This window comes from Sarcophilus harrisii, chromosome 5 (assembly GCF_902635505.1).
Source record: "Sarcophilus harrisii chromosome 5, mSarHar1.11, whole genome shotgun sequence".
Classification (NCBI taxonomy): domain Eukaryota; kingdom Metazoa; phylum Chordata; class Mammalia; order Dasyuromorphia; family Dasyuridae; genus Sarcophilus; species Sarcophilus harrisii.
The window spans coordinates 11136765-11159556 of record NC_045430.1 but is presented as its reverse complement, the minus strand read 5'-3'; the positions used below and the strand labels follow the sequence as shown (position 1 = coordinate 11159556).

Genomic DNA, 22792 nt, shown 5'->3' with positions numbered 1-22792 from the left:
ATCCGGTGCTGTCTGGCATTGTCTGCACCACTGCAGAGTTTAGTTAAGTGGTATTAAATTTGAAACCTATGTTTACATGTTGAGAACAAAGGAGATTGGGAAGTGATCCTGTTTAACAGTCTACAGCAGACACCACCTTCTACAGGACAGGCCAGATGTCTTAAATGATGCACATCATTAGGACAGAGACAGGAAGAACCAGGCACTGTGGTCTATTTCAGCAGCCAAACCCTTTTTAGAAAGGAGAGTTCTACTGCTGAGTTCACAAAACTCCTCAACACCCAATCCTCTTCTAACTTTCCCTTTTCTCTCAAAGGCACCACCCTCTTATCTCCCAGGTTTGTAAACTTTGCCTTCTTCTTGATTTCAAACGTCAATTTCCTCCATTTTACTTCTATCCTGGCCTCTGGCCCTCCCATCCCTTACTAGGTGACTGTCCTGGTGGAGACCCTCCTCACCTCTCACCTAGCCATTGCCCCTCAGCCTGCTGGAAGAGCTAACTGCCTCAAGGCTTTGCCCACTCCAGTCCTGCCTCCCTCAGCTGCCACCATGACTCTCCTTCAGCACAAATCAGACCACTCTCTGTTCAGCCAATTCCAGGAGATGTGATCTTTAAAGCCCTGTACCACTTGGCCCTGTCCTGACTTTGAATCCCTCATCCCACTAGTAATCATCTGGTAAAACTGCCCTTCGTGCTGCTCCTTACCTAGAGCCTCCATTTTCCATCTCTGTGTCTGCTGAGGCTGTCCCTTTACACAGCCATGCATCTTCCCCTCTGTCTCCTTCAAGACTCAATTCAAACAGGACCTTCAATGTCCTTGAAAGTGCTCATGCCCCACTTTTCTCCCTACAGGGCCTGGATTTATTCCATCTCTGCATGTCGAGTTCCTCCAACAGAATGGAGGCTCTTTGAGGGCAGAGACTGTTTTTGTTTTGGTTCAGTTCTGATATCCTTGGTGTCAAGCGGAGGGCCTGGCACCCAAAAGTCATTTAATAAAAAGTTGATTGTGTGACCTTTGATGACAAATTCTTTGAATCTCAATTTCTTTACCTACTTCATCTGTACCAAAAAAAAAAAAAAAAAAAAAAAAAGAAAGAAAGAAAAAGAAGGAAGAAGAAGGAAGAAGAAGAGGAAGAGCCTGGACAAAATAATGTCTAACATGTCCTCTCTGTCTAATACTTCATAGCTCTTCTATACAATCAAGAGTAAAATGTCCAAACCTGCCAGAGTCCCAGGAACTCCCCAGCCAATATGAAGGCATCATCATGTTGTCCCACAAGGCACCTACCCACAAATGGACTGTTCTTTGGAAGTGAGAGGTGAGGGCTGGAGGAAGGCAGAGAAAAGAAGGCATCTTCAACAGGCCTTTGCCCCATACCCCAGCACTTAACTGTCTCCAGCTAATTTGTCTGGGTCAGGTTTAGTTCCCCAACTAGAGTTTAATTTCCTTGAATACAGCCCCACCCCTTTTCTTTAATATCATTCAAAGCATCTAGTGAAAGGCTAGATATTTAAGGAAGCACTTATTGAAACAAGCATATAATTAATTTCTTTGATGAGTATCTGGTAATTTGTCCACCTCCAGAGGTTAACCTGCTGCAGATCAATCTGGAGATCATTTTCTAAGGCATGGCCTTTCTCAGCCCAATCCCAGGGCCACTTCATGGCTTCTTTAGGCAACTTAGGGGACGAATAGGGCAATGTGTAGGACAGCGCGCGGGTGGCAGACTATGTCACACATTCATTCTATGTCCCTTTCTAGACCTCAGTTTCCTCACTTGCAAAGGTAAAGACCAGACACTAAATGATCTCCAAGGCTCTATTCTAGTCTTGATACTATAAGACTAGAAAATAAAGCTAAGGGGGCAGCTAGGTGGTGCAGTGGATATAGCACCAGCCCTGAAATCAAGAAGACCTGAGTTTAAATCTGGTCTCATAGACACTTAATACTTCCTGGCTGTATGACTCTGGGCAAGTCATTTAACCCCAACTGCTTCAGCAATTAAAAATAAAGAGAAAAAAAAAAAAAGCTAGGATGGCTTCCTACGAGACTAATGTTTTATAGACAAGTTATTTCCTAAATCATATGGACTAGACTGGTTTGGTATTTTCCAAGAACTTCCTCTACAACATAAATAGAGAAAGTTCCTTTCACACTGGGATACATTTGCCAAATCCCACACTGAAAGCAGGCACAGGTAAACTATAAAACCAGTTTTTACAGTGAAGAGCATAAAATAAGACAGGGATGAACATGGCCTAAGAAGAGTGACCAGTGCAGTAGCAGAGCAATGACTGACCACCAAAAAGATCTGCCTTTGACAGGCCTCTTAGAATAACCCAGGTATTGCTAAAATCTACTTTTGGATTCAGTACTGATTCATCCTGAGGTCCCAGAGAAGCATGGGAAGGAACAAGTCACCAATGTTCTTTGAATTATTAAGGTGGACAACTGATTCCCTCTCTGTCAATTAGAAAGTGTTCTGGAAGTTTCCTTTAGTGCATTTCTCTGAAATTATGGGGATGTTATAGGTGGCTTTTCAGAGAAGGACTGAGAGAGTCCTTTTTTTTGTGGGAAGCTTTTCAAAGAAGAAAAAATATAAGCATATGTTGTTTGCTGAGGGTTGAAAAAGAATTGTCAATAGAAACCACAAAGTTTAGCTAGCTTCTGTCTCCACTATAATTATGATCCTACTGGTATTGAAAATAGTAACAATTAGCATTACTGTAGTGATTCATGACTTGAAAAGCCCTTTCCTCCTAATAATCAGGTGAGGGGAGCTGAAGAGCAATCTTAGCATCACATTTGTGCTGCCCAGGAGAGGCCAAGAGAGATGAAGTGGTTTGTCCCCAGTTAGGCCTCCCTGTGCACATCTTGCACTCTTTATCATTCTAGCATACTAGTGCCAAAGGGTTCTCAAGTTTTGAGCTGGCTCCTGCGACATCCATTGGCCCACTCCAGTGTGTGTGCACACGTTCTAAGGGAGCCCAAACTCACGGCCACAGCACAATATTCATCAATGTCTCACGGTGAAGTCCAAGTCAAAACCTTTCTTCTAAGAATGACTGCTTCAGCAATTCAGAAAACAAGGTTGGGATTTGGAGAGCAGAGAAGTAAACCACAGGGAGATTTTTTCCAAGTTAGACACCAAGGCAGAAAATTTATGGGCCATCTCTCATTACAGTCAAGTTAAAGAATTACTGTAAGTCGAGAGAACTCACATACAGACAGGAAACCTGCATAAAGATTGGTTACCAGCCCTGCCCTGCTCACAAAGGTACATGTAAAACAGAACATGTTTTACTTTTTTGAGCATACGTCGCAGAATTAAAGAATGATTCACAGCCATCCCTGCCTTCCCTCACTATCTCCCACTTTCAAACTAATCAAAGTTATTGATTTTTGCTGGCCAGAAGAGTTATCATCTGAAAGCACCAAACTTTGAAAAGTGGAAGAAAGAAGAGGAAATCACATTTGGAGGGGGTTTTCTATTTTGTGCCCAGTACTTCCCATGCCACCCCATCAGTCACATTTATTCAAGCCTGCTTAGAGAGGAGGGCAGGGATGCAGCTGAAGAAAACTGGTACTCACGCGGCATGATCCCTTGGCTCACCAGCTCCTCCCGGGTCCGTCGTTGCTGAAGCTTCAACTGGAGCACTGTACAATGGAGGGAAAAGGGAGAAGGAAGGTCAGTGTGCCAGAGCACCACAAAAGGCACATTTTAAAATTCAACATGAACTTTTTCTTTCAGTCGCAAGACATGAAGGTCTAAGTGCTAAGGAGAGGTCCCCAGGAGCTGTGAACACTGGTGATTGCAGAAGTGGCCGGATAGCACACAGTTTCCGTATTTGGCTGTGGGCGGCAGGAGAGGAAGTTGCGAAGGGCCGCACAAGGCGATAACAATCCACCCAACTCAGAAGCCTTGCCTCTTGTGCAAAGCCTTCCACACCAATACACTTCTTCCTGAGACCAGAAGTTTTAGAAATGCCAAGTTATTAGGCTCCATCCATCAAGAAAATGCCCTCCATGTCTGCATTTCCTAAGCTAACCAAGAGGAGGATGAATACAAGTATGGTCTTGGCGATTACGCGGCCCAGGCTACAAGGGCAACTGCTTCCAGTGTAACCGTGCATGGTTGGCAGGGTTCTCCACTCCATTGTCCATGCACCCCTTTTCCTCCTCTCCTCTTCTTTACCCTCCAGAGCACTTAAAAGGCTGACAGTGAGGAAGCTTAAAGAGAGGATTACAGCAAAGAGTGCCAGCCTGGCATAAGAAAGAATTTGTTTAAAAAGGAGAGAGAAAAAGAGAAAGAGGGAAGGAAGAAGAGAAGAGGGGAGGAGAGGAAGGGGAGGAGAAGAGAGAAGGGAAAAGAGGAGTGGGGAGAGGAGAGGAGAGGAGAGGGGAGGGGAGAGAGGAGAGGGAAGGAGAGAGGGGAGAGGAGAGAGGAGAGGGGAGGGGGGAGAGAAGAGGAAAGAACAAAAGAGGGAAGGGTAAGGGAAAGGAGGGGAGGGAGAGAGAAAGAGAAGGAGGGGTAAAGGGGGAGAGGGAGAAAGAATGAGGGAGGGAGAGAGGAAAAAAGAAGGGAGGATAGGAAAAGAGGGAGGAAAGATAGAAATCAATTTTCTGTATTTCAAAAACCAAATTTAAAAAACCACAAAAACCCCACCCTCTATAGTCTAAAACTACATTTCACAGGAAGTCAGGGACCTTTCTCATGTTTATAGACAGTTTATATAAATGAAACACGAACTCTGTGATAGGCCAGAGGTGGGGTTATGGAAAGATGTTTAAAGGGGTCATTTCCGAATAATTACAATTTTGCAAATAAGCTGAGTTACTAGGATATATCCAACCCTTGTCATTTGCCTCTCTCATTAAAAAGTTTTTTCTTGGTTCCCAAGCAGGGATGATAGAAAGAAACACAAATGTACCTATTTTCTTCTTAGTGGCTATCAATCGATGGTAACTATTATTGTTGTTGCTGCTGATACATGTAGAGATTGTATCTCCACGTGTATGATCTCATTCGGTTCTCACTTGCTCAAAGCTTCTGAGGGAGGATTCAGCCTCAAGCCTTACTGACCCCAAATCCATCACTCCATCTTCAAAGTTTCAGGGACTCTCTTCTGTGATTAACAAAAGTTTAGAAATGACCAAAGACCACAGGTTACGCCTTCTTAGTTCCCATTATTTGCTAATATGTAACCTCACTGAACAATGGCCAGAGAGAAGGCCCTCTCTAATATAAAATATTCCCATATAACTTCCACACAGAGCAGTTTTTTTTTTAATCTAGAGTCTGTGAAATTTAAAAGAAAAATTATATCTTTATTTTAATTGAAGTTTTTTGTAGTTCTATATATTTTATACATTTAAAAACATTATTATGAGGGCAACCAAGGGGTCTAGGACACAGAGTGAAAAATTCTGATTTGGAGGAAATTATGAGTGACTTTATCCCCTTCTCTAACATACCAGCAAATGTGAAACTACTGTGTGTGAATACATGGAAGGCTTCCGCTGCTTCCTTATTTCTGTAGGATGAGGGAGGGGACCGGAACAAGATTCTCTACCAATATAGCTGAAGATCAGGGTGACTTTGGGGGCCATTGTATGTTATACTAATGAGCCATATACTAAAATCCTCAGATCTTTCTTGTATTTAACTACTATCTAAACCACACTTCCTTCAACACATATATGAAATTGTGTTTTTTTTTTTGTTTTTTTTTTAAACACAAGTATAGGCTGGTATAATAGAAAGAACAATGGATTTAGAGCCTGCAACTAGGGGTTCAAATCTTATCTCTGATGCAAGTTATTTTCAGTGTAACCTTGAAACCCAAGAAAAGCTGTTGCTCTTATGTTCATGCCGGCTCAGAGTGGATCCTCAGACAATCGTGGCTCCCTCCTGACTTACCAGGCTCCCTCCTGACTTATCAAGCTTCCTTCTGATCTCAAATACAAATCTCACCTTCTTTAAGAAGCTCATTCTAGTCCCTCTGAATGCTGTTGTCTTATATTTGCTGAGTACTGCCAATTTATCCTTTCATCTCTGCTGTTGTTTCCCCCACTGGACTCAATGGGGCTTAACTTTGGATACTCTATCACCAGGATTCAATACAGTGTCTGACATGTAATAAATGCTTAATAAATACCCAGTGACTATCTGTACTTCCCATTTCCTTAGGTATAAAATGAGATGGCTGATGGTCTCTATGAGTTATTTGGGGGCAGTGAAGTGGCAGACACAGAGTGCCAAGTCAGAAAGATCCATCTTCTAGGGTTCAAATCTGGCCTGACACTTACTAGCTGTGTGACCCTGGGCAAGTCACTTCACCTTGTTTGACTCAGTTTCCTCACCTGTAGAATGAGCTAGAGAAGAACATGGCAAACCACTCAGTATCTTTGCCAAGAAAAAAAACCTAATGGGGCCCAAAGAGTTGGACATAATCAAAAACATCTGAACAAGGGCCCTTTCAAATTTAATTCCTCTGTTACTAGGAGGTCTTGTTTGTTAAGATATACCCATCACCTGCAGATGGGATGCTGCTCTCTTTTCAGATAACCTACCTGCATTTACAATCATCTCATATTAAGAAGCACATGTTTTTTGGGTTTTTTTTTTTGTTTTTTATTTTATTATATAGTAACTTTTTATTGACAGAATCCATGCCAGGGTAATTTTTTTTTTTTTTTTACAACATTATCCCTTGCACTCACTTCTGTTCCGATTTTTCCCTCTCACCCTCCACCCCCTCCCCTAGATGGCAAGCACTCCTATATATGTTGGATATGTCCTAGTGTATCCTAGATACAATGTATGTGTGCAGATCCAAACAGTTTTCTTGTTGCACAGGGAGAATTGGATTCAGAAGGTAGAAATAACCCGGGAAGAAAAACAAAAATGCAAACAGTTTACATTCATTTCCCAGTGTTTTTTCTTTGGGTGTAGCTGCTTCTGTCCCTCATTGATCAATTGAAACTGAATTAGGTCTCTTTGTCAAAGAAATCCACTTCCATCAGATTACATCTTCATACAGTATCGTTGTTGATGTATATAATGATCTCTTGGTTCTACTCATTTCACTTAGCATCAGTTCATGTAATTCTCTCCAAGCTTTTCTATATTCATCTTGCTGGTCATTTCTTACAGAACAATAATATTCCATAACATTCATATACCACAATTTACCCAACCATTCTCCAATTGATGGGCATCCACTCAGTTTCCAGCTTCTAGCCACTACAAACAGGGCTGCCACAAACATTTTGGCACATGCTGGTCCCTTTCCCTTCTTTAGTATCTCCTTGGGGTATAAGCCCAGTAGAAACACTGCTGGATCAAAGGGTATGCATAGTTTGATAACTTTTTGGGCATAATTCCAGATTGCTCTCCAGAATGGTTGGATTCGTTCACAGCTCCACCAACAATGTATCAGTGTCCCAGTTTTCCCGCATCCCCTCCAACACTCATCATTATTTTTTCCTGTCATCTTAGCCAATCTGACAGGTGTGTAGTGGTATCTCAGAGTTGTCTTAATTTACATTTCTCTGATTAATAATGATTTGGAACACTTTCATATGAGTGGTAATGATTTCAATTTCATCATCTGAAAATTGTCTGTTCATATCCTTTGACCATTTATCAATTGGAGAATGGCTTGGTTTCTTATAAATTAGAGTCAGCTCTCTATATATTTTGGAAATGAGGCCTTTATCAGAATCTTTAACTGTGAAGATGTTTTCCCAGTTTGTTGAAGAAGCACATGTTTTATGAAAAAAAATGCTCTAAATCACACTGATTAGAGAAACACATATTAAAACATTCTGAGGCACCACTTCACAAACCTATCAGATTGGCTAAAATGATACAAAAGGAAAATGACAAAAATTGGAGGGGATATGGAAAAAGTGGGGCAGAGTAAAGCACTGTTTTGAACTGACCCCATCATTCTGGAGAGCAATTTGCAACTATACCCAAAAGGTTATAAACTTGTGCCTACCTTAGATCTGGCAATACCACTACTAGGTCTATAACCCAAAGAGATCAGAGAAAAAGGAAAAGGACATGAGTGTACAAAAATATTTATAAAAGCTCTTTTTGTGATGTCAAAAAAACTAGAAATTGAGGGATGCCATTAATTGGGAATGAGCAATTGTATATGATTGTTGAAAATATTGTACTATAAGAACTTATAGTCAGAATGGTTTTTGTAAACCTGAAAATACATGAACTGATGCAAAGTGAAATTAAGCAGAACTTTCATAGTAACAGCACATCTTTTGATGATCAAGTGTAAATGACTTGGCTATTCTCAGCAATACAATGATCCAAGACAATTCCAAAAGACTTTGAGAAAGAACCGAAAAAGTCTGAGTGCAGATCAAAAGCATAGTGTTTTTTAACTTAATTTTTCTCGGGTTTTCTTAGTCTGCATTTTCTTTTGCAACACAACTAATATGAAATATTTTATGATTGCACATTTATAATCTATATCGAACTGCTTGCCTTCTCAAGGAGGAGGAGTAGAGGGAGAGAAACTCAAAATTCTAAGAAACAAATTTTTTTTAAAAAGGAGCACGTTTTATATACTAACCCTGATGCTGTGCTTTAGCAGATTTTGTAGTGCTGTACGTGACTTCTAAATTGTTATTTCACTAGAAGGCAGTGAAAAGAGCCTTGAAATTGAAATCAAAGGACCTACATTCAAATGAGGCACTGTCACTGCCTCATGTTTCTGCATAAATCACTTGCTATCTCTGGATCTCAATCTTATAGATTCTTCATCAATAAATTAAGCAGGTTGGATCAGATGGTAGCTAAAGTCCCTTCCAATTCCAAACCTATGATCCTCTGACCTCAACCAATCCTCCAAAATCTAGGAAAGCAAAAGGAAAGACAAGGGGCAATATCCCACTGCAACAAGGAGTGGGAAGGCAGACCTGGCACCTGAATCATTGAGTACAAGTTCAATACTAGAATTCACTTAGCCTAGGAAAACATGAGGAGAGGTAAAAGACTCTGTGGTGATTAAAAACAAGTGACAGCGACAAGATGGTTCAGGCCAATGTCAATGAACTTACGTGCCCTTGCCCTCTAAATTACTCATGGAATTTAATTTCTCTTCAGAACATTCTGAAACTATAAAACAAGGGAGATAACAGAGTGCAGTGGAGATGTGAGAGAAGAGGGAAAAGACAAATTTACATTCCTTCATGAGAAAGTTATAGAAGAGAAAGTTACTAGAAAATGTTCTCTATCTATCTATATACATGGACATACTATATCATTATAGAATAAATTGTTCCGAACTAGAATAGCTACAAAACTTTATGACAAACTAGTCACAGCCAATCAGCATCTTTTTATTTTTACAAACACAGGCATAATTTTCAACATTCACCCTTGCAAAACCTTGTGTTCCAAATTTTTCTCTCCTTCTTTCCCCTACCCAGACAGCAAATAATCTAATACGTTAAACATGTGCAATTCTTCTATAAACATTTCCACAATTATCATGCTGCACAAGAAAAATCAGATCAAAAAGAAAAAAAAAAATGAGAAAAAAACAAAACAAAACAAAACAAAAAGCAAGCAAGCCACCACAAAAGTGAAAATACTATGTTGTAATCCACACTTAGTTCCCACAGCCCTTTCTCTAGGTGTAGATGACTCTCTCCATCACAAGACCATTGGAACTGACCTGAATCACCTCACTGTTGAAAAGGACCACGTCCATCAGAATTGATCATCGCATAAAATTGTTACCATGTACAGTGTTCTCTTGGTTCTGCTCATTTCACTTAGCATCAGTCCCTGTAAGTCTCTCCAGGCCTTTCTGAAATCATTCTGCTGATCATTTCTTACAGAACAATAATATTCCATCACATTCATATACCATAACTTATTCAGTCATTTTCCAATCAGTTTCGATTTCCTTGTCACTACAAAAAAGGCTGCTACAAACATTTTTCATGTGGGTCCTTTCCCCTTTTTCATGATCTCTTTGGGATACAGGCCTAGTGACACTGTTGGATCAAAGGGTGTGCATAGTTTGTTAGCCCTTTGGGTATAGTTCCATATTGCTCTCCAGAATGGTTGGATCAAGTCACAATGCCACCAAAAATGTATTAATGTCCCAGTTTTCTCATATTCCCTCCAACATTCATTATCTCTTCCTATCATCTCAGCCAATCTGAAAAGTGTGTAGTGGTACCTCAGGGTTGTCTTAATTTGCATTTCTCTGATCAGTAGTGTCAATCAGCATTTTTTAAGAGCCTACTAACTGAGCCAAGCACTGTGCTAAGTAGTGGGGGCACAAAGGCAAAAGCCAGTCTCGGCCCTTGGGAATTCACAAGCTAATGGGGGAGAAGGGGGGGGGCAGTGGCAACTTGCTTAAACAATCAAATACAAACAAGTGACATACACGATAGAATAATCAACACCTATCACCCCAAAATAAAAATAATTTTCTTTTAATAATCCACTAGAAATAATCTACTTTGCAGACATAGTGCTGAATACTGCTGACTTCAGACGTCTTATTTCATGACACTAAAGTTTGACCCCCCCCTCCCCCCGGCCCCCAACAAAGCTCTCGAATTTGCTTACAGAGTGAACCTCAGATTGAATTTCTTTGGCCTAGGTAAACGAGAGACTTTCCATTGTTTCTTAATTCTAGTCCAGAAGGGAAGACTTAGAAATCTTTTCCATTCCAAATATTAATGAAAATTAGACTCCAATTATCTGAAAAGGCCACTGGTTCCTCCCCACCTTTCTCTCCTCCACCTCTGTGGTTAACTGCATTCATCTGAAATCTGACCAAGTTCCACACAGAAATAATTGAGTTGACCCTTTTTGGTGGTGGTAAAATATGACTGTCAATGTATCTTGTTTAGTAAATTGCCTCTCTTCTAGTTACTTCAATAATTATTATAAAAATTATAAAAAGGAACAAAAATTAAGCAGCAGAGGCAATTAACAATAGTTGATAGATATTCCATTTTACTTTATGATTCCTTTATTATCAATACACATATAACAATGATCTTTATAATTTACAATGATGATGAATAAGCAAAAAGTGTTTTCTGCTCTTCATTTGATCTTTTGGTCACCATTCTATATAAATTCTCTCCTTCTCTGATATTTGCCAATTACAAAGATGAGTCATCTTAGCAGACAAATGATAGACTTTTAATAAATACAAACCAGATAAACAAGGGCACACTGCCCCGTCTTTCATATGTGGTGCAGAGAATACTCAAGTTAATAGCTTAATAGAGTTCCAAGGCCCACCAGGCCTACCTAGTCTATACCATGAAGTATTGAGCACTAGCTCAGATGGTCATTTTGTCATTTCGGGGCTAGGTACTTTAAAGGTGCTGAGCCACAAGAGCTTTCTCTCTCGTTCCCCTGGTTCAAATACTAATCAAAAAGCATGGGTTGCCTGATGTACTTGCTAATGAATTCCACCATATGTTTAGTGGGATCAGCTAATGGGTGTGTACATGGGGCCTACATAGAGATGAACAGATGTCTGTAGGACTGAAAGCCACAGACTAAGCAGTCCATTAAAGAGAAGATTTAGAACAGAGAAAGTTATTTTTAAAAATACTATAAAGTAGAACTGAACAACATAATCCATCCCTCAGGGGAAACTATCAATGCCTCTAGCTCCTTCCTAAATAATGACCATTTACATTTATAAAACTTTTTGAGGTAGGAAAAGTACATGTTGGGACAGAATCCTTGCAGACTGAACTTACCTCACTCCTTTCTCATTTCTGCCTAAACCTCCAATACAAGAACAGAAAAGAAGTACAAAGAGAGAGGAGTACGAGAAGTCACCAAGAAGTCAAGTAATATAAAAGAAGATGAAAGTGTAGTCATGTCCCTTTCATTCCTTTTACAGAATTGCTCAAAGTGTTGTCAAATGAGAAGATTTGTAAAGCATTCAGCATAAGGCCCAATATGTAGTAGGGGCTATCTAAGTGCTTTTCCCCTAGCTTGTCTCGGATAGCCTCTAAGAACCAGGAGAGCAAAGATGGACTCAGCTCAGAAGAGAGAATAGGTGCCTGGAGTTAGAAGGAACCAAGTTCAAATCTGGCCATAGATATTTATTGTGTAACCCTGAGAAAATCACTTAACCTCAGTTTCTCCAACTATAAAATGGGTACCATAATAGCGCCTCTCTGCCAGAGTGCAAGTCTCATGTTACAAAGGAGATATCTATACTTAGGACACAGCACGGAGCAAGGAGAGCCTCACAAAAAGAGCAGACAAATGAGGAGGTTGCTGCACTATTCCAGGGAAAGGTGATGAGAATCTGTGCTAAGGCAGGAGGAAAACATGCCGGGTGACTAGATATATGGGCTCAGGCAAAATGAGGAAACAAGGATGATAATAAAGTTACAAACCTGGGAAATGGTCATGGGAAAATGGTAGCACCTCTATCACAAAGAGGAGAAAAGAAGAGGGAAGAGTTTGAGGGGAAGATGAGTTTAGGTTTTTTGAGATGAAATCCAGATTAAATGTCTAGTAATAGGTAACTGGTGGTGTTGGATTGAAGCTTAGGAGAGAAGTAGATATATAGATATCAATTAAAGAGCAGGGATAGGGATAGAGGAGGTCTTGCAGAGAGGATAATTAAACTCATGGGAGCAGATGGGCAGGGAGAGAAGAAAGCAGATTGGGCCTAGGACAGAATCTTGGGGTGATACCCACAGTTAGGAATCAGGATACATTTGATGAGCCAGCAAAGGATCAGGAGGAGAACCAAAGTAATGTTACAAAATCAGAAAGGAGAGCGCATTCCAGAGGAATGGGCGGACAAAGCAACCTGAGAAGGATCCCGACTGAGATGAGCCCTGGTAACTCTGCAGAGTAGCTCCAGTTGAGAGATGAGGCCAAGGAGTGAGGAAAAGGTGAGAAAGTGGAGGGTGTGATCACAGATAGCTTTTTTAGGGAGTTTGGTTGAGAAAGGGAGAAGAACTATCCCATGAGGGGAGAGCAGGGCTTAGAGAAGTTATTGAAGGAAAGGGAAGCCTTGGGTGGATATGAAGTCCACTAGGAGGTATACATTGATAAGAGATTGAAGATTTAGAACAAGGAGTATGACTGAGAGTGCAATTTGTGGCAGTGATGTTGGCTGTAGCAAAGGGAAAAGTCATCTCTTCCTCCAAGACTGAATGATGTCAAAGGGCACCTACATGAGATGTCAGGGAGACTGAGAAGAGAAAGTGAACTCTGATTGAAGATAGTGCTCATGTCTCTTCTCTTCTCCAGGATAAACACAGCTAATTCACAAGACCATAGGATTACAAATTTAAAGTTAAAAGGCTGTTTAAGAGGTCACTAGTCTAATCCCTTATTTGACAAGGTACAGAGGAACTACACAGCAGTTGCCCAAGGTTACCTGGGGTAGCAAGTAAAAAGTAGAGTTGGGATCAATGTCATTCCTAAATGATGCACCCAGAACAAAATGATCCTGTCTAAAATGACCAAAAGCAAGCAAACAACTTGTTTTCTATTTGTTTTGGTTTTTTTTAATGGCCACCAAATATGGATCCTACAGTGTTAAAGAGTCACAGCTATGGCAGTAATCATTATATGTCTGAATGATGGTAATTCTCTGGTTCCAATTTTAACTGACTGAAACCTGGAACTATGAGAATTATGAGTTTGCCCAAGGCTAATCTCAATAACAGCCATTTAAACTGTCGTCTTCCCTTGGACATTTAGCATTGGAAGTCCCAGAGATATCTTACTATCAACAGATCATTATCTTCCTCTAAATGCTCTCCTATTCCAAGTTTTCTCTGTTTCTGTTAAAGGTTTGGCAGCCTCCTAATGCATGCCCTTGAACCTCTCATTCCATCATCGGGTTGTATCCTTTCTTCCCCTACTTACCCCTCAGTTCAGGCCTTCATTACCTTGCACCTATATTATCAAACTCCCTCTTTAGTCCAACCTACAGTCTGCTGTTAGTCATCTTCTTAAGCACAGATCTTTCCTACTCAACCAACTCCAGCAGTTTCCTATTGCTTCAAGGATCAAAAATACTAATCCCACAATCTATCTTTTCCAGCTTCACTGGACAGCATTCACCTCCCACCCACTCTGTACGCCAACCAAATTGGCCTTCTCCCTCTCCATCCATTACATTAGACACTATTTTTCTGACCATCCCAAATGTCTAGAAAGCACTCTCACTTGACAGCAGCTTCAGGAATTTTTATTTTGTTTTGTTTTGTTTTATTATTGTTTGTCCTTTGTTTTTAGAGGGCCAATGGCAGTCAGGGTTTGAGGCCCACTGTTACTCTTAACATGGGTTTTAGTCTATCTGTTGAGACAGAGCAGGGCATGGTGGCTATGAGTGCTACAGCATCTTGGAGTCACGGGTGAGAACTGAAAGCCAGGTGGACACCCAAAGGGGCTCGGCAGCTCTCATATCAGAGGCCCAGTCTTCTACAACATAATTAAACACCTTCTTCTACATCATGCAGCCTTTTCTGATTCTCCCTCCACCCTGTGTCTTCCCTCCAAAATGACTTTGTTTACTTGTTCAGAATACAGTTTTATTTATTGACTTTATATTTTTAATATACATGTTTTTATACATATGTACTGTTTTGTCCTATTAAGTGTAACTTTTTCTACTTGTTTTTCCAACTCCTAGCATAGGGTCTGGAACATGGTACATACTTAACAAATGCCTGTTGACTGACTTATTATAAACTTAGAGTTGGAAGTGACTCTGAAGGCCAATGAACTCAATCTCATCATTTTACAAAAGAGGGAATGTAGGTACATTGAGATTAAGCAACTTTCCTGAAGTCACTAAGCAACTAAGTATCTGAGGTGGTGCTTACAGACTCCAAGTCTAATTCCTGATCCTTTATGCCAGTTAGACTTTAGGGGGAAACTCATTTAAAGTCAGCCATATTTATATGGTAAGTAATATATGATAACAGCCATCTTCTTTATTATATATGCAATATTAAGTAAAACCTATTTAATTACTCTGTCATACATTTTGAGATTATTATCTGTTTGTAAAACACTGGGCTCTGCCTCCATGTGTAGTAATTTCCCCAAACCACAAAAGTGTGTGTCAATTGTTAAACTGGTTTGGCAATACCAATGTCTTAGAGAGTCAGGCAGGAACACAGCACTACCATCATGAGCATCCCACCACACAACACCCAAGAGATTAAGGCACCAAAGAAAAAGTTTTATCAGGTTCTCAGGCACCACAATAATAATCTATTGACCAGACAGGATGCTAAGGAAGGACGAGACAACTCAGTCCTGATGACAGAAGGACTGTATAAAAACATAAATGCTTCCTGTGTGACCACAAAAAGTTTAAAGGAAAGTCAAAGGGATTCTGCAGAACTGTAGTCTACAGTGGGTGGTGTTTATGAGTCAGAAAGGATAACTGAGACACACTTTCAGGGAGCATGTGGAAAAAAATTCCATGTATCAAGGCATTAAAATAGAGGATGATGATATGCAAACAGTCACTACTTCTCAGGAACAATTGCTTACAGATCATATTGACACTTAAGTAAAGAATTCTCAAAAAGGAAAATAAAACCAAATCAGAAAAGCAATGGACAATAAGATACATAGAACTACACACACACACAACCAAGCTGTTAACAAGGCCTGTAGATTGCACATCCCTCCTCAGACTTCCTTTTCTCCTCTGACCCTACTGATGGATCTGTCTGCCTCCAGTCACAGTCTCCAATATATCAACCTGCCTCAAACCCTTTTCCAGACCCATCAGGGCATCCCGATTCCAATAGACTCAGGGACAATCCTATTCTAATAGGTTTACCAGATTAAAGAATAAGATAAAAGAGTTTATACCATAAAAAAGTTGGGAAAATAAAATAGGCCTTAACTGTATTTTCAACTTGCTTGGTTCTTGTTTCCCAGAATCTTTTCATGAAATATTAAAAAATGCTTAGCTGGGGCAGTCAGATAACACAGTCCATAAAAGCACCAGCTTTGGAGTCAAGAGAATCCAAATGTAGCCTCAGACACTTGATATTAGTTGTGTGACCCTGGGACAAATTACTTAATCCCAACTGCATTCATATTCTCATTCTCTCATTCATTCTCTTTGTCTGTCTCTCTGTCTCTGACTCTGCCTCTCTGCCTCTCTGCCCCTCTGCCCCACCCCCTTTTTCTCTCTCAGACACACACTATTAACATAGGAAACATAGGAATAGCAAATGTCTATAAACAGATATGATGTATTTAAAGTACACAATTTCCTATTTCATACAAAGAATAAAAAAGGTTCCATAAAGGACTGCAAATGACCATGACATTTAGACACAATACAGACAGACAAGGCAAACCAAAATGAGTAAAGGAAGGAATTCTAGACACAGAAGGGATGTTTGGATTTCGCCAGGTACCTAAAGGGCCTTTGGATGCGTCCTTTTTCAACGTTCAATAAAACCAAGATAGCTGTCTTAATGGGAGAAAATTCCATGAAAATTAATGCTAAGAATTAAAATGAAATCCTCTCAGCAGACCAAGAAACCAACTTCTAGAGAATCTAAGTGAGATGTCTAAGGGAGTTGCAGAGTAAGTGGGACCAACTGGAACTAGAACTTGGGGCTCCTGAAAGTCCACAACCTTCTTGATTAGTTCATACTAACAACAGGAAAAACTGCCTTAAATAGATAAAACCAAACAATTTGGAGAAAAAATCCCAACTCAGTATTAACTCCAATAGTTCCTATCACCTCTAGTATACAAATATAAAATCTTTGCTTAGAGATTCAAAACCCTTCCTCCTAATGTGTCCCCTCTCCCCTTTCTTTCTAAGTCTATTTAACTCTACTGCCCAAATTTTAAATTTTGAAATTTCTGACAATTTCTCAAAAATATTTCCTGTACTGTGGTCTTTTTCCTCCACATTCAGCACAATAAATTTCCTTCTGAGAGCTGCTTTACTTGCATGCCAAAGCAAAGAACGACAATCTCCTACATTACCCAGCAAAACTACCTCAAACTGTACAGTCTGGTTGGGAAGATCAGGGCACTACAATGACAAGCGTGACTTTGTGCACTAGAGGTTAGTAGGTGTAAGTGCCCTTCACTTTTTGTCTCAATAACAGAGAATACTAGGAATATTAAAAGGGGTACAGGTTCAGCAACATATTGAATCTCATTTATCCTTCTAGGCTTGCCTGGAGTGAAATATTGCAATCCAAAGCTAGTGTTATGGGAAACTGGAGATACTCTGGCAAAAGAGTACAGGTCTGAATATGATATATTTAATGACATTGTCAAGATATTTAAGTATGTTTAATAAACAAAAACAGTAAGTCTTTCCTCTCATACAGTCATCAGATTCAGAGAGAAATTATCTTCATATTTTAGGTTTGAATAAGAATCAAATTTTTAACATATTCCAGGTTTACTGAACAAAACAATGTTACATAATAAAACTTTCATTATCTGGGTAGCAGATCACTGGACTTATAATCCAGAAGACCGGAGTTCAAATCTAAACCTTCCGAGTTGTGTGACTGAGAGAAAACAGCTTATCCTCTATTTGTCTCAGTGTCCTCCTCTATAAAAGGATAAAGGGGCTACTCACAATACCACCTACCTCCCACAACAACATAGACAATATGTTATGAGCATAAAATAATATTTGTAAAAAGTACTTAGCATAGTAGGCATGATGTGAATGTAAATTCTCTTTTTCCCTCTAGTTTCTTCACTCACTTCTGTGAACTTTCTTATTTCCATTCTACCACTGGAGGTAGAGTCTTTCATAATTCTACATCAATATCCATTAGCAAGACTGGTCTAAAATTTCCTTTCAGTGTTGCCTTTTCCAAATTTTAAAAGCCATATCATATTTCTCTTACAACTGAATTAAGAAATATTTAAGCTTTCTTTATATTTAAGAATATTCTAGGTTATACATGCATTTTATTTATTCTTGTAAATTGAAAGAATGAAGCTATGAATCTATCGGTGAATTTTTGACTATCTGTCATTGCTTCCTCTGGGATTACAGATAGTAAATCAATACACACACACACTTTATATATATAGACATAGATAGTCTACATGCACATACACATTCAATCATTCATTATGAATTTATAGCTGAGCCAATTTGGGTAATGGGTATCTTTCTGGATAATTACCTACTTCTTTTAAATTTTCTAATCTGTAAAAAGACAATTGTGCAATTTTATACATTTATTCTTAATAATTCATTACTTTGAGTTTTGTGATCTTTTTCATTTAAAATGTTAAAAGTTTGCCAATTTTATTGGTCTTTTTAAAGATGGCACATTTTATTGGTCAATTCAGTTAATCTTTTATTCTTTATTACATTAATTTTACATACCTTATCGTCTCATTTTTTAAAAAGCTTTCTTTGGACTACTGCTTTGGACTATTCTTTTTCACATATCTTTAGGTATAACCTGAATTAATTTATTTTCCCCTTTTTCATTCCTACTAATGGAGACATTCAGCACAATAAATTTCTTCTAAGAGCTACTTTAATTACATGCCAAAGATTTTTAGTAGACAGGCTACATTGAATATTCTGGTTTTTTTCTGACTTTGTCTTTAATTCATTGATAATTTTAAAAAATTTCCATTTATTTTTATAACTTATTCATATCACTGCTATGTTCTTATGTTTTTATTGCACTGTGACCTGAAAACAGGGTAGATATGATTCCTGCATTTCTAGATTTAGATCTAAATCTTTTTTGTGAAATTTCCAAATAGAACTGAAAAAATGTATATTTCCTCCTTCTATAAGTTAGTACCTTAGCCAAGCAATTAAAATATGTAACTTCTTACAGGAAGAGCATTAACTGTTCTACAAATTATACTCTCAAGAGTTATCCTATTAGTTATATTTTTCATCTGATTGGTGTTAACCTCTATTCTATGATTTTACCTGTTGAATTACTTGGCATGTATGAAGTGAGAATAATTGCACTGAGGAAAGAAGAGGAGTGAGATGGGAGAAGTCTGTAGACAACATATGAAAAGCGTGAACCTCAAAGAAAAAGAAGTTGAGTGATGGAGGTAGGGGGGAAGAAGCTGAAAATGAGAATGGGAAGCAGGGAACATCTCAACTCTCTCTCCTCCACCAAGAAGCTGAAGGGAATGAACTAAAGTACTGCTAATAGTGAAAAGGGTGTTTAGGGAGACTGCACATTTAGGAATGTAAGGAGATATGGGAGAGTTGAGGAGGGATATGAGAATCAGCAATAGAGTTTGGATGATGATGATTTACAACAGTTTCAAGTCACTGGGATGTGAAGAGTACGACCATCATTGAGTGGAGGGTGCCGCTTGCCTAGAAATCCAGGTAGGGGTAATTGAAATATGAGATGAAAGGCACATGATCGGATGGAAGGCCCTGTTTCACAAGAGTTCCCTCCAAAGGCTGGAGATTAAGCAAGAAAAGGATAAAGATAGAAGTTGAGCCTGCCTGGCAGAAGTCCCATTCAACAATTCTTTAGCAAAAAGACACGAGGATTTCTCTGTATTAATAGTCTGGGTATCCTCTCCATTTGCAAAATATGCCCTGATTTTGTTCATTGGGTGGTTTGATAGGTGCTGGGAGTGATGAAGCAGGGAATACTTGTCACAATCATGTATTTAGGGCTGGAAAAAAAACATTAAAAAGTCATAGTCGTTACCTCATTTTATACATGAGGAAACTGGGTTAGAGAAAACTTAACTGACTTGCCCAGGAGAAAAGTGTGATGAAGTCTGAACTTGAACTCAGACTTTCAATTCCAACTTCAGTATTCTTTCCATCAAGCCATGCTCAAGATCACAGAAGAGTATGTACTTCTTTGATAATGGGCATATAGAAACAAGACAAAGGAGGGAGACATAGGGAGGAAGAGAGGAGACAACCAGAAGGCCTCAGTGTTTGGAGGACAGCACCCAGAGAGAAGAACCCACCAGCTCCTGGTAAAGCTTCCTATAGCTATCCTTCCTGGGATCAGTCATAATAGGGAGGCCTCAGTCCCTTGCTTTCTGACACCATCTTACAGAAAATCTCCAAGGCTGACTTCTGTAGAATGGGGTCAATATCTTCCTCTAGGTTTTATTTTACTCTGAGCCAAGCACATTATTAATATCTAATAAATGTTTATTGGTTAAAAAAAAAAAAAACTTCAGATGGTACTTTCTTACTCCAAATACTTTCCCATCTGCCAAGAACCAACTATTCTAAATGACCATTGGTCATTTTTCTTTTATTCCCACTGACCCTCAAAAGGGTCAAAGACCAGGATATAATTCATGGTGGAGACCATCCCTTTATGAACCACCTCCAAACTGAAGAAAGGATATTAAAGGAAAGTCATAGAAAAAGTCGCTATTTGGGGGTCCAACAAGAACTGCATTTAGACTATTTGACAACTTATATTTGGAAAAATAAAATACCTCTATCTGATTACAGTAAGACTGAAACAAAATATGTATTTAATAAACATGTAGTAAAATAAATGTGTAGTAAACTGTGCATCAGGTACTAAGGCAAGTGATGAAAATACAAAGAAGGTTAAAAAAGAAAAAAAAAAGAAAAAAAAAGGTTGCTCCTCTCAAGAAGCTGACAGTTTAATAGGGAAGAAAAATAACTATGTACAAACAAATGACATAGAAGGCAAACTGAAGAGAATCAACTGAGGGAGGGCACTAGCATTAAGGGGAAGATTTCTTGAAAATGTGGGATTTCAGCTGAACCCTGAAGAAATAACTCTGAGAAAACTCTCAGAATGAGGGATACAGCCAGTGGAAATACTAAAAAGGAGGCCAGCATCACTGAATCCCAGAGGACATGAGGGTAAGATATAAGAAGATAAAAAGGGCTCTGGATAACACAAAGAGGAGATGAAGGGAGCCATAGAGTTGACTGAATAGGAATGAAGGAAAGAGTAATATCTTCTAAGAGGAAGAATGGAAGGGAAAGAGATGTGGAAAGTAGATCAACAAGTCAATGCATTATTCAGGAAAAGATATAAGGAACCCCACAAAGTTAATTTTATAGATTTGTTTTTCTGATCTAATCAGGGCCAAACTGAATAAAATCAAATAGATCATATAATTAAGTGAGACTTAAAATTCACATAGGAACCACCAACCTCTAAATCTATATTTTCTTTCTCTCTGGGAATGAGAGGGGAAATTCTGCTCACTAAAGTTTTGTACTTAATTATGGTAAAAATGAACCTGGGGGATGACTCCTAAGAAAAAGGTTCTTCTAGCATTTCACCGTCTGAGTAATTTCATTGTGATTAATAAAGAAAGGGAAGTGAAGAAGAGTGATGGTAGATTTTAATATTCCAGAGCTTTTCCTCATAATTTTTGTGGTAACCTTTCCCCATTTCTTGTTAGCACGACAAATTCATTTGCTTAATTCAACCTTAGTAGTAGAAATCTTAAGGTTTAAGATCTCAAAATTCCATCAGTGACATCATCCATCCACCAACACAGATCAAGAAGACCTTTGTGATCCAGTAACAACAAAACTACAATAATGATTAACTGTGAAATACTTGGCTACTCTGATCAAAACAATTCCAAAGGATTAATGATTAAAAAAAAAAAAAAATGCTACCTACCTTCAGAGGGAATTGATGAGACTCTTGAGTGCAGAATCATATAGACTTTTTTCACTTTAATTTTTCTTGTGGGGAAGGGGGTGTTTTCTTTTGCAACATAGCTAATATAGAAATATATTTTGCTAATATGGAAATATAATAGATATGTTGCTTGCCATTTAAGTGGGAGGGAGGGGAAGAATTTGGAATTCAGTTTTTTAAAATGAATGTTAAAAATTTGTTAAAATGTAATTGGGAAATATTTAACAAAATTTACTTATCTAATTATATTTATTCACTTATTTTTTAAAAAGATCTCTGTGATCCTTATCAGATACTCTTCATAAATTACTATGTCAGTCAACAAAAGGCAAGAATCAAGCAATTACTGAGTGCCAGGTACTATACTAAGTATGTGGGGGGGGGGGGGGGGGTAACAAAGAAAGGCAAACCTATAATTTAATAGGGGAGACAATATGTAAACAACCATATACCAACAAGATATAGACAGGGTAAATTGGAGGTAAGCTTTAGAGGTAAGACACTAGTATTAAGGGGAACTGGGAAAGGATCCTTGTATCAGGTGGGATTTTAGTTAAAACTTTAAAGAAATCAGGGAGATCAGCAAGTGAAGACAAGGAGGAAGAGTCAGAAAAGTTACAGTTGGAAGGGTATCTTGTACAAGGAATACTAAGATCTGGAAAGGTAAGTCAGGGACAGATTAGGAAGGATTTTAACATTCTGCCAAATAGGCACTTTATATTTGATCCTGGTTAGGTAAGAGGGAGAAAGGTACTGGAGTGTGTGAAATAGGAGGGTGAAATAGAAGGTAACTTTGGTAGTAAGGTAGAGGATAAATTGGACAGGGGAGACACAAAGTAGGAAGACTAATCATAAGACCACTGCAATGGATGGTGAGGGGCCTGCATTGGGTTATGGCCATATTAAAGAAGAGATGAGTACACAGGAGAGATATTACAAAAATAGAAGAATCACCAAAACTCAAAGAACAGATTGGATCCAGGGGATAAGGAAGAGTGAGGATTCAAAAAGATGTCACCTAGATTGCAAATCCGAGTGACTGGGAGGACAGTGCTTCTCTCTACAGTAATAGGAAAATTAGGAGTCAGGTTTGGAGAACAAGGTAATGAGTTCCA

The 22792-nt window shown here is 38.9% G+C and overlaps 1 protein-coding gene across 2 annotated transcripts in view; it reads right to left on the bottom strand.

Annotated features, from left to right (window-relative positions):
- The window catches only part of MRTFA (myocardin related transcription factor A), a 127788-nt gene that overhangs the window by 41429 nt on the left and 63567 nt on the right, over positions 1-22792 (bottom strand). For both annotated transcript variants that reach the window (XM_031940793.1, XM_031940792.1), the window contains exon 2: positions 3594-3659. In XM_031940793.1, coding sequence (XP_031796653.1) covers positions 3594-3659 — 66 coding nt within the window. The remainder of the gene's footprint in view (positions 1-3593; positions 3660-22792) is intronic.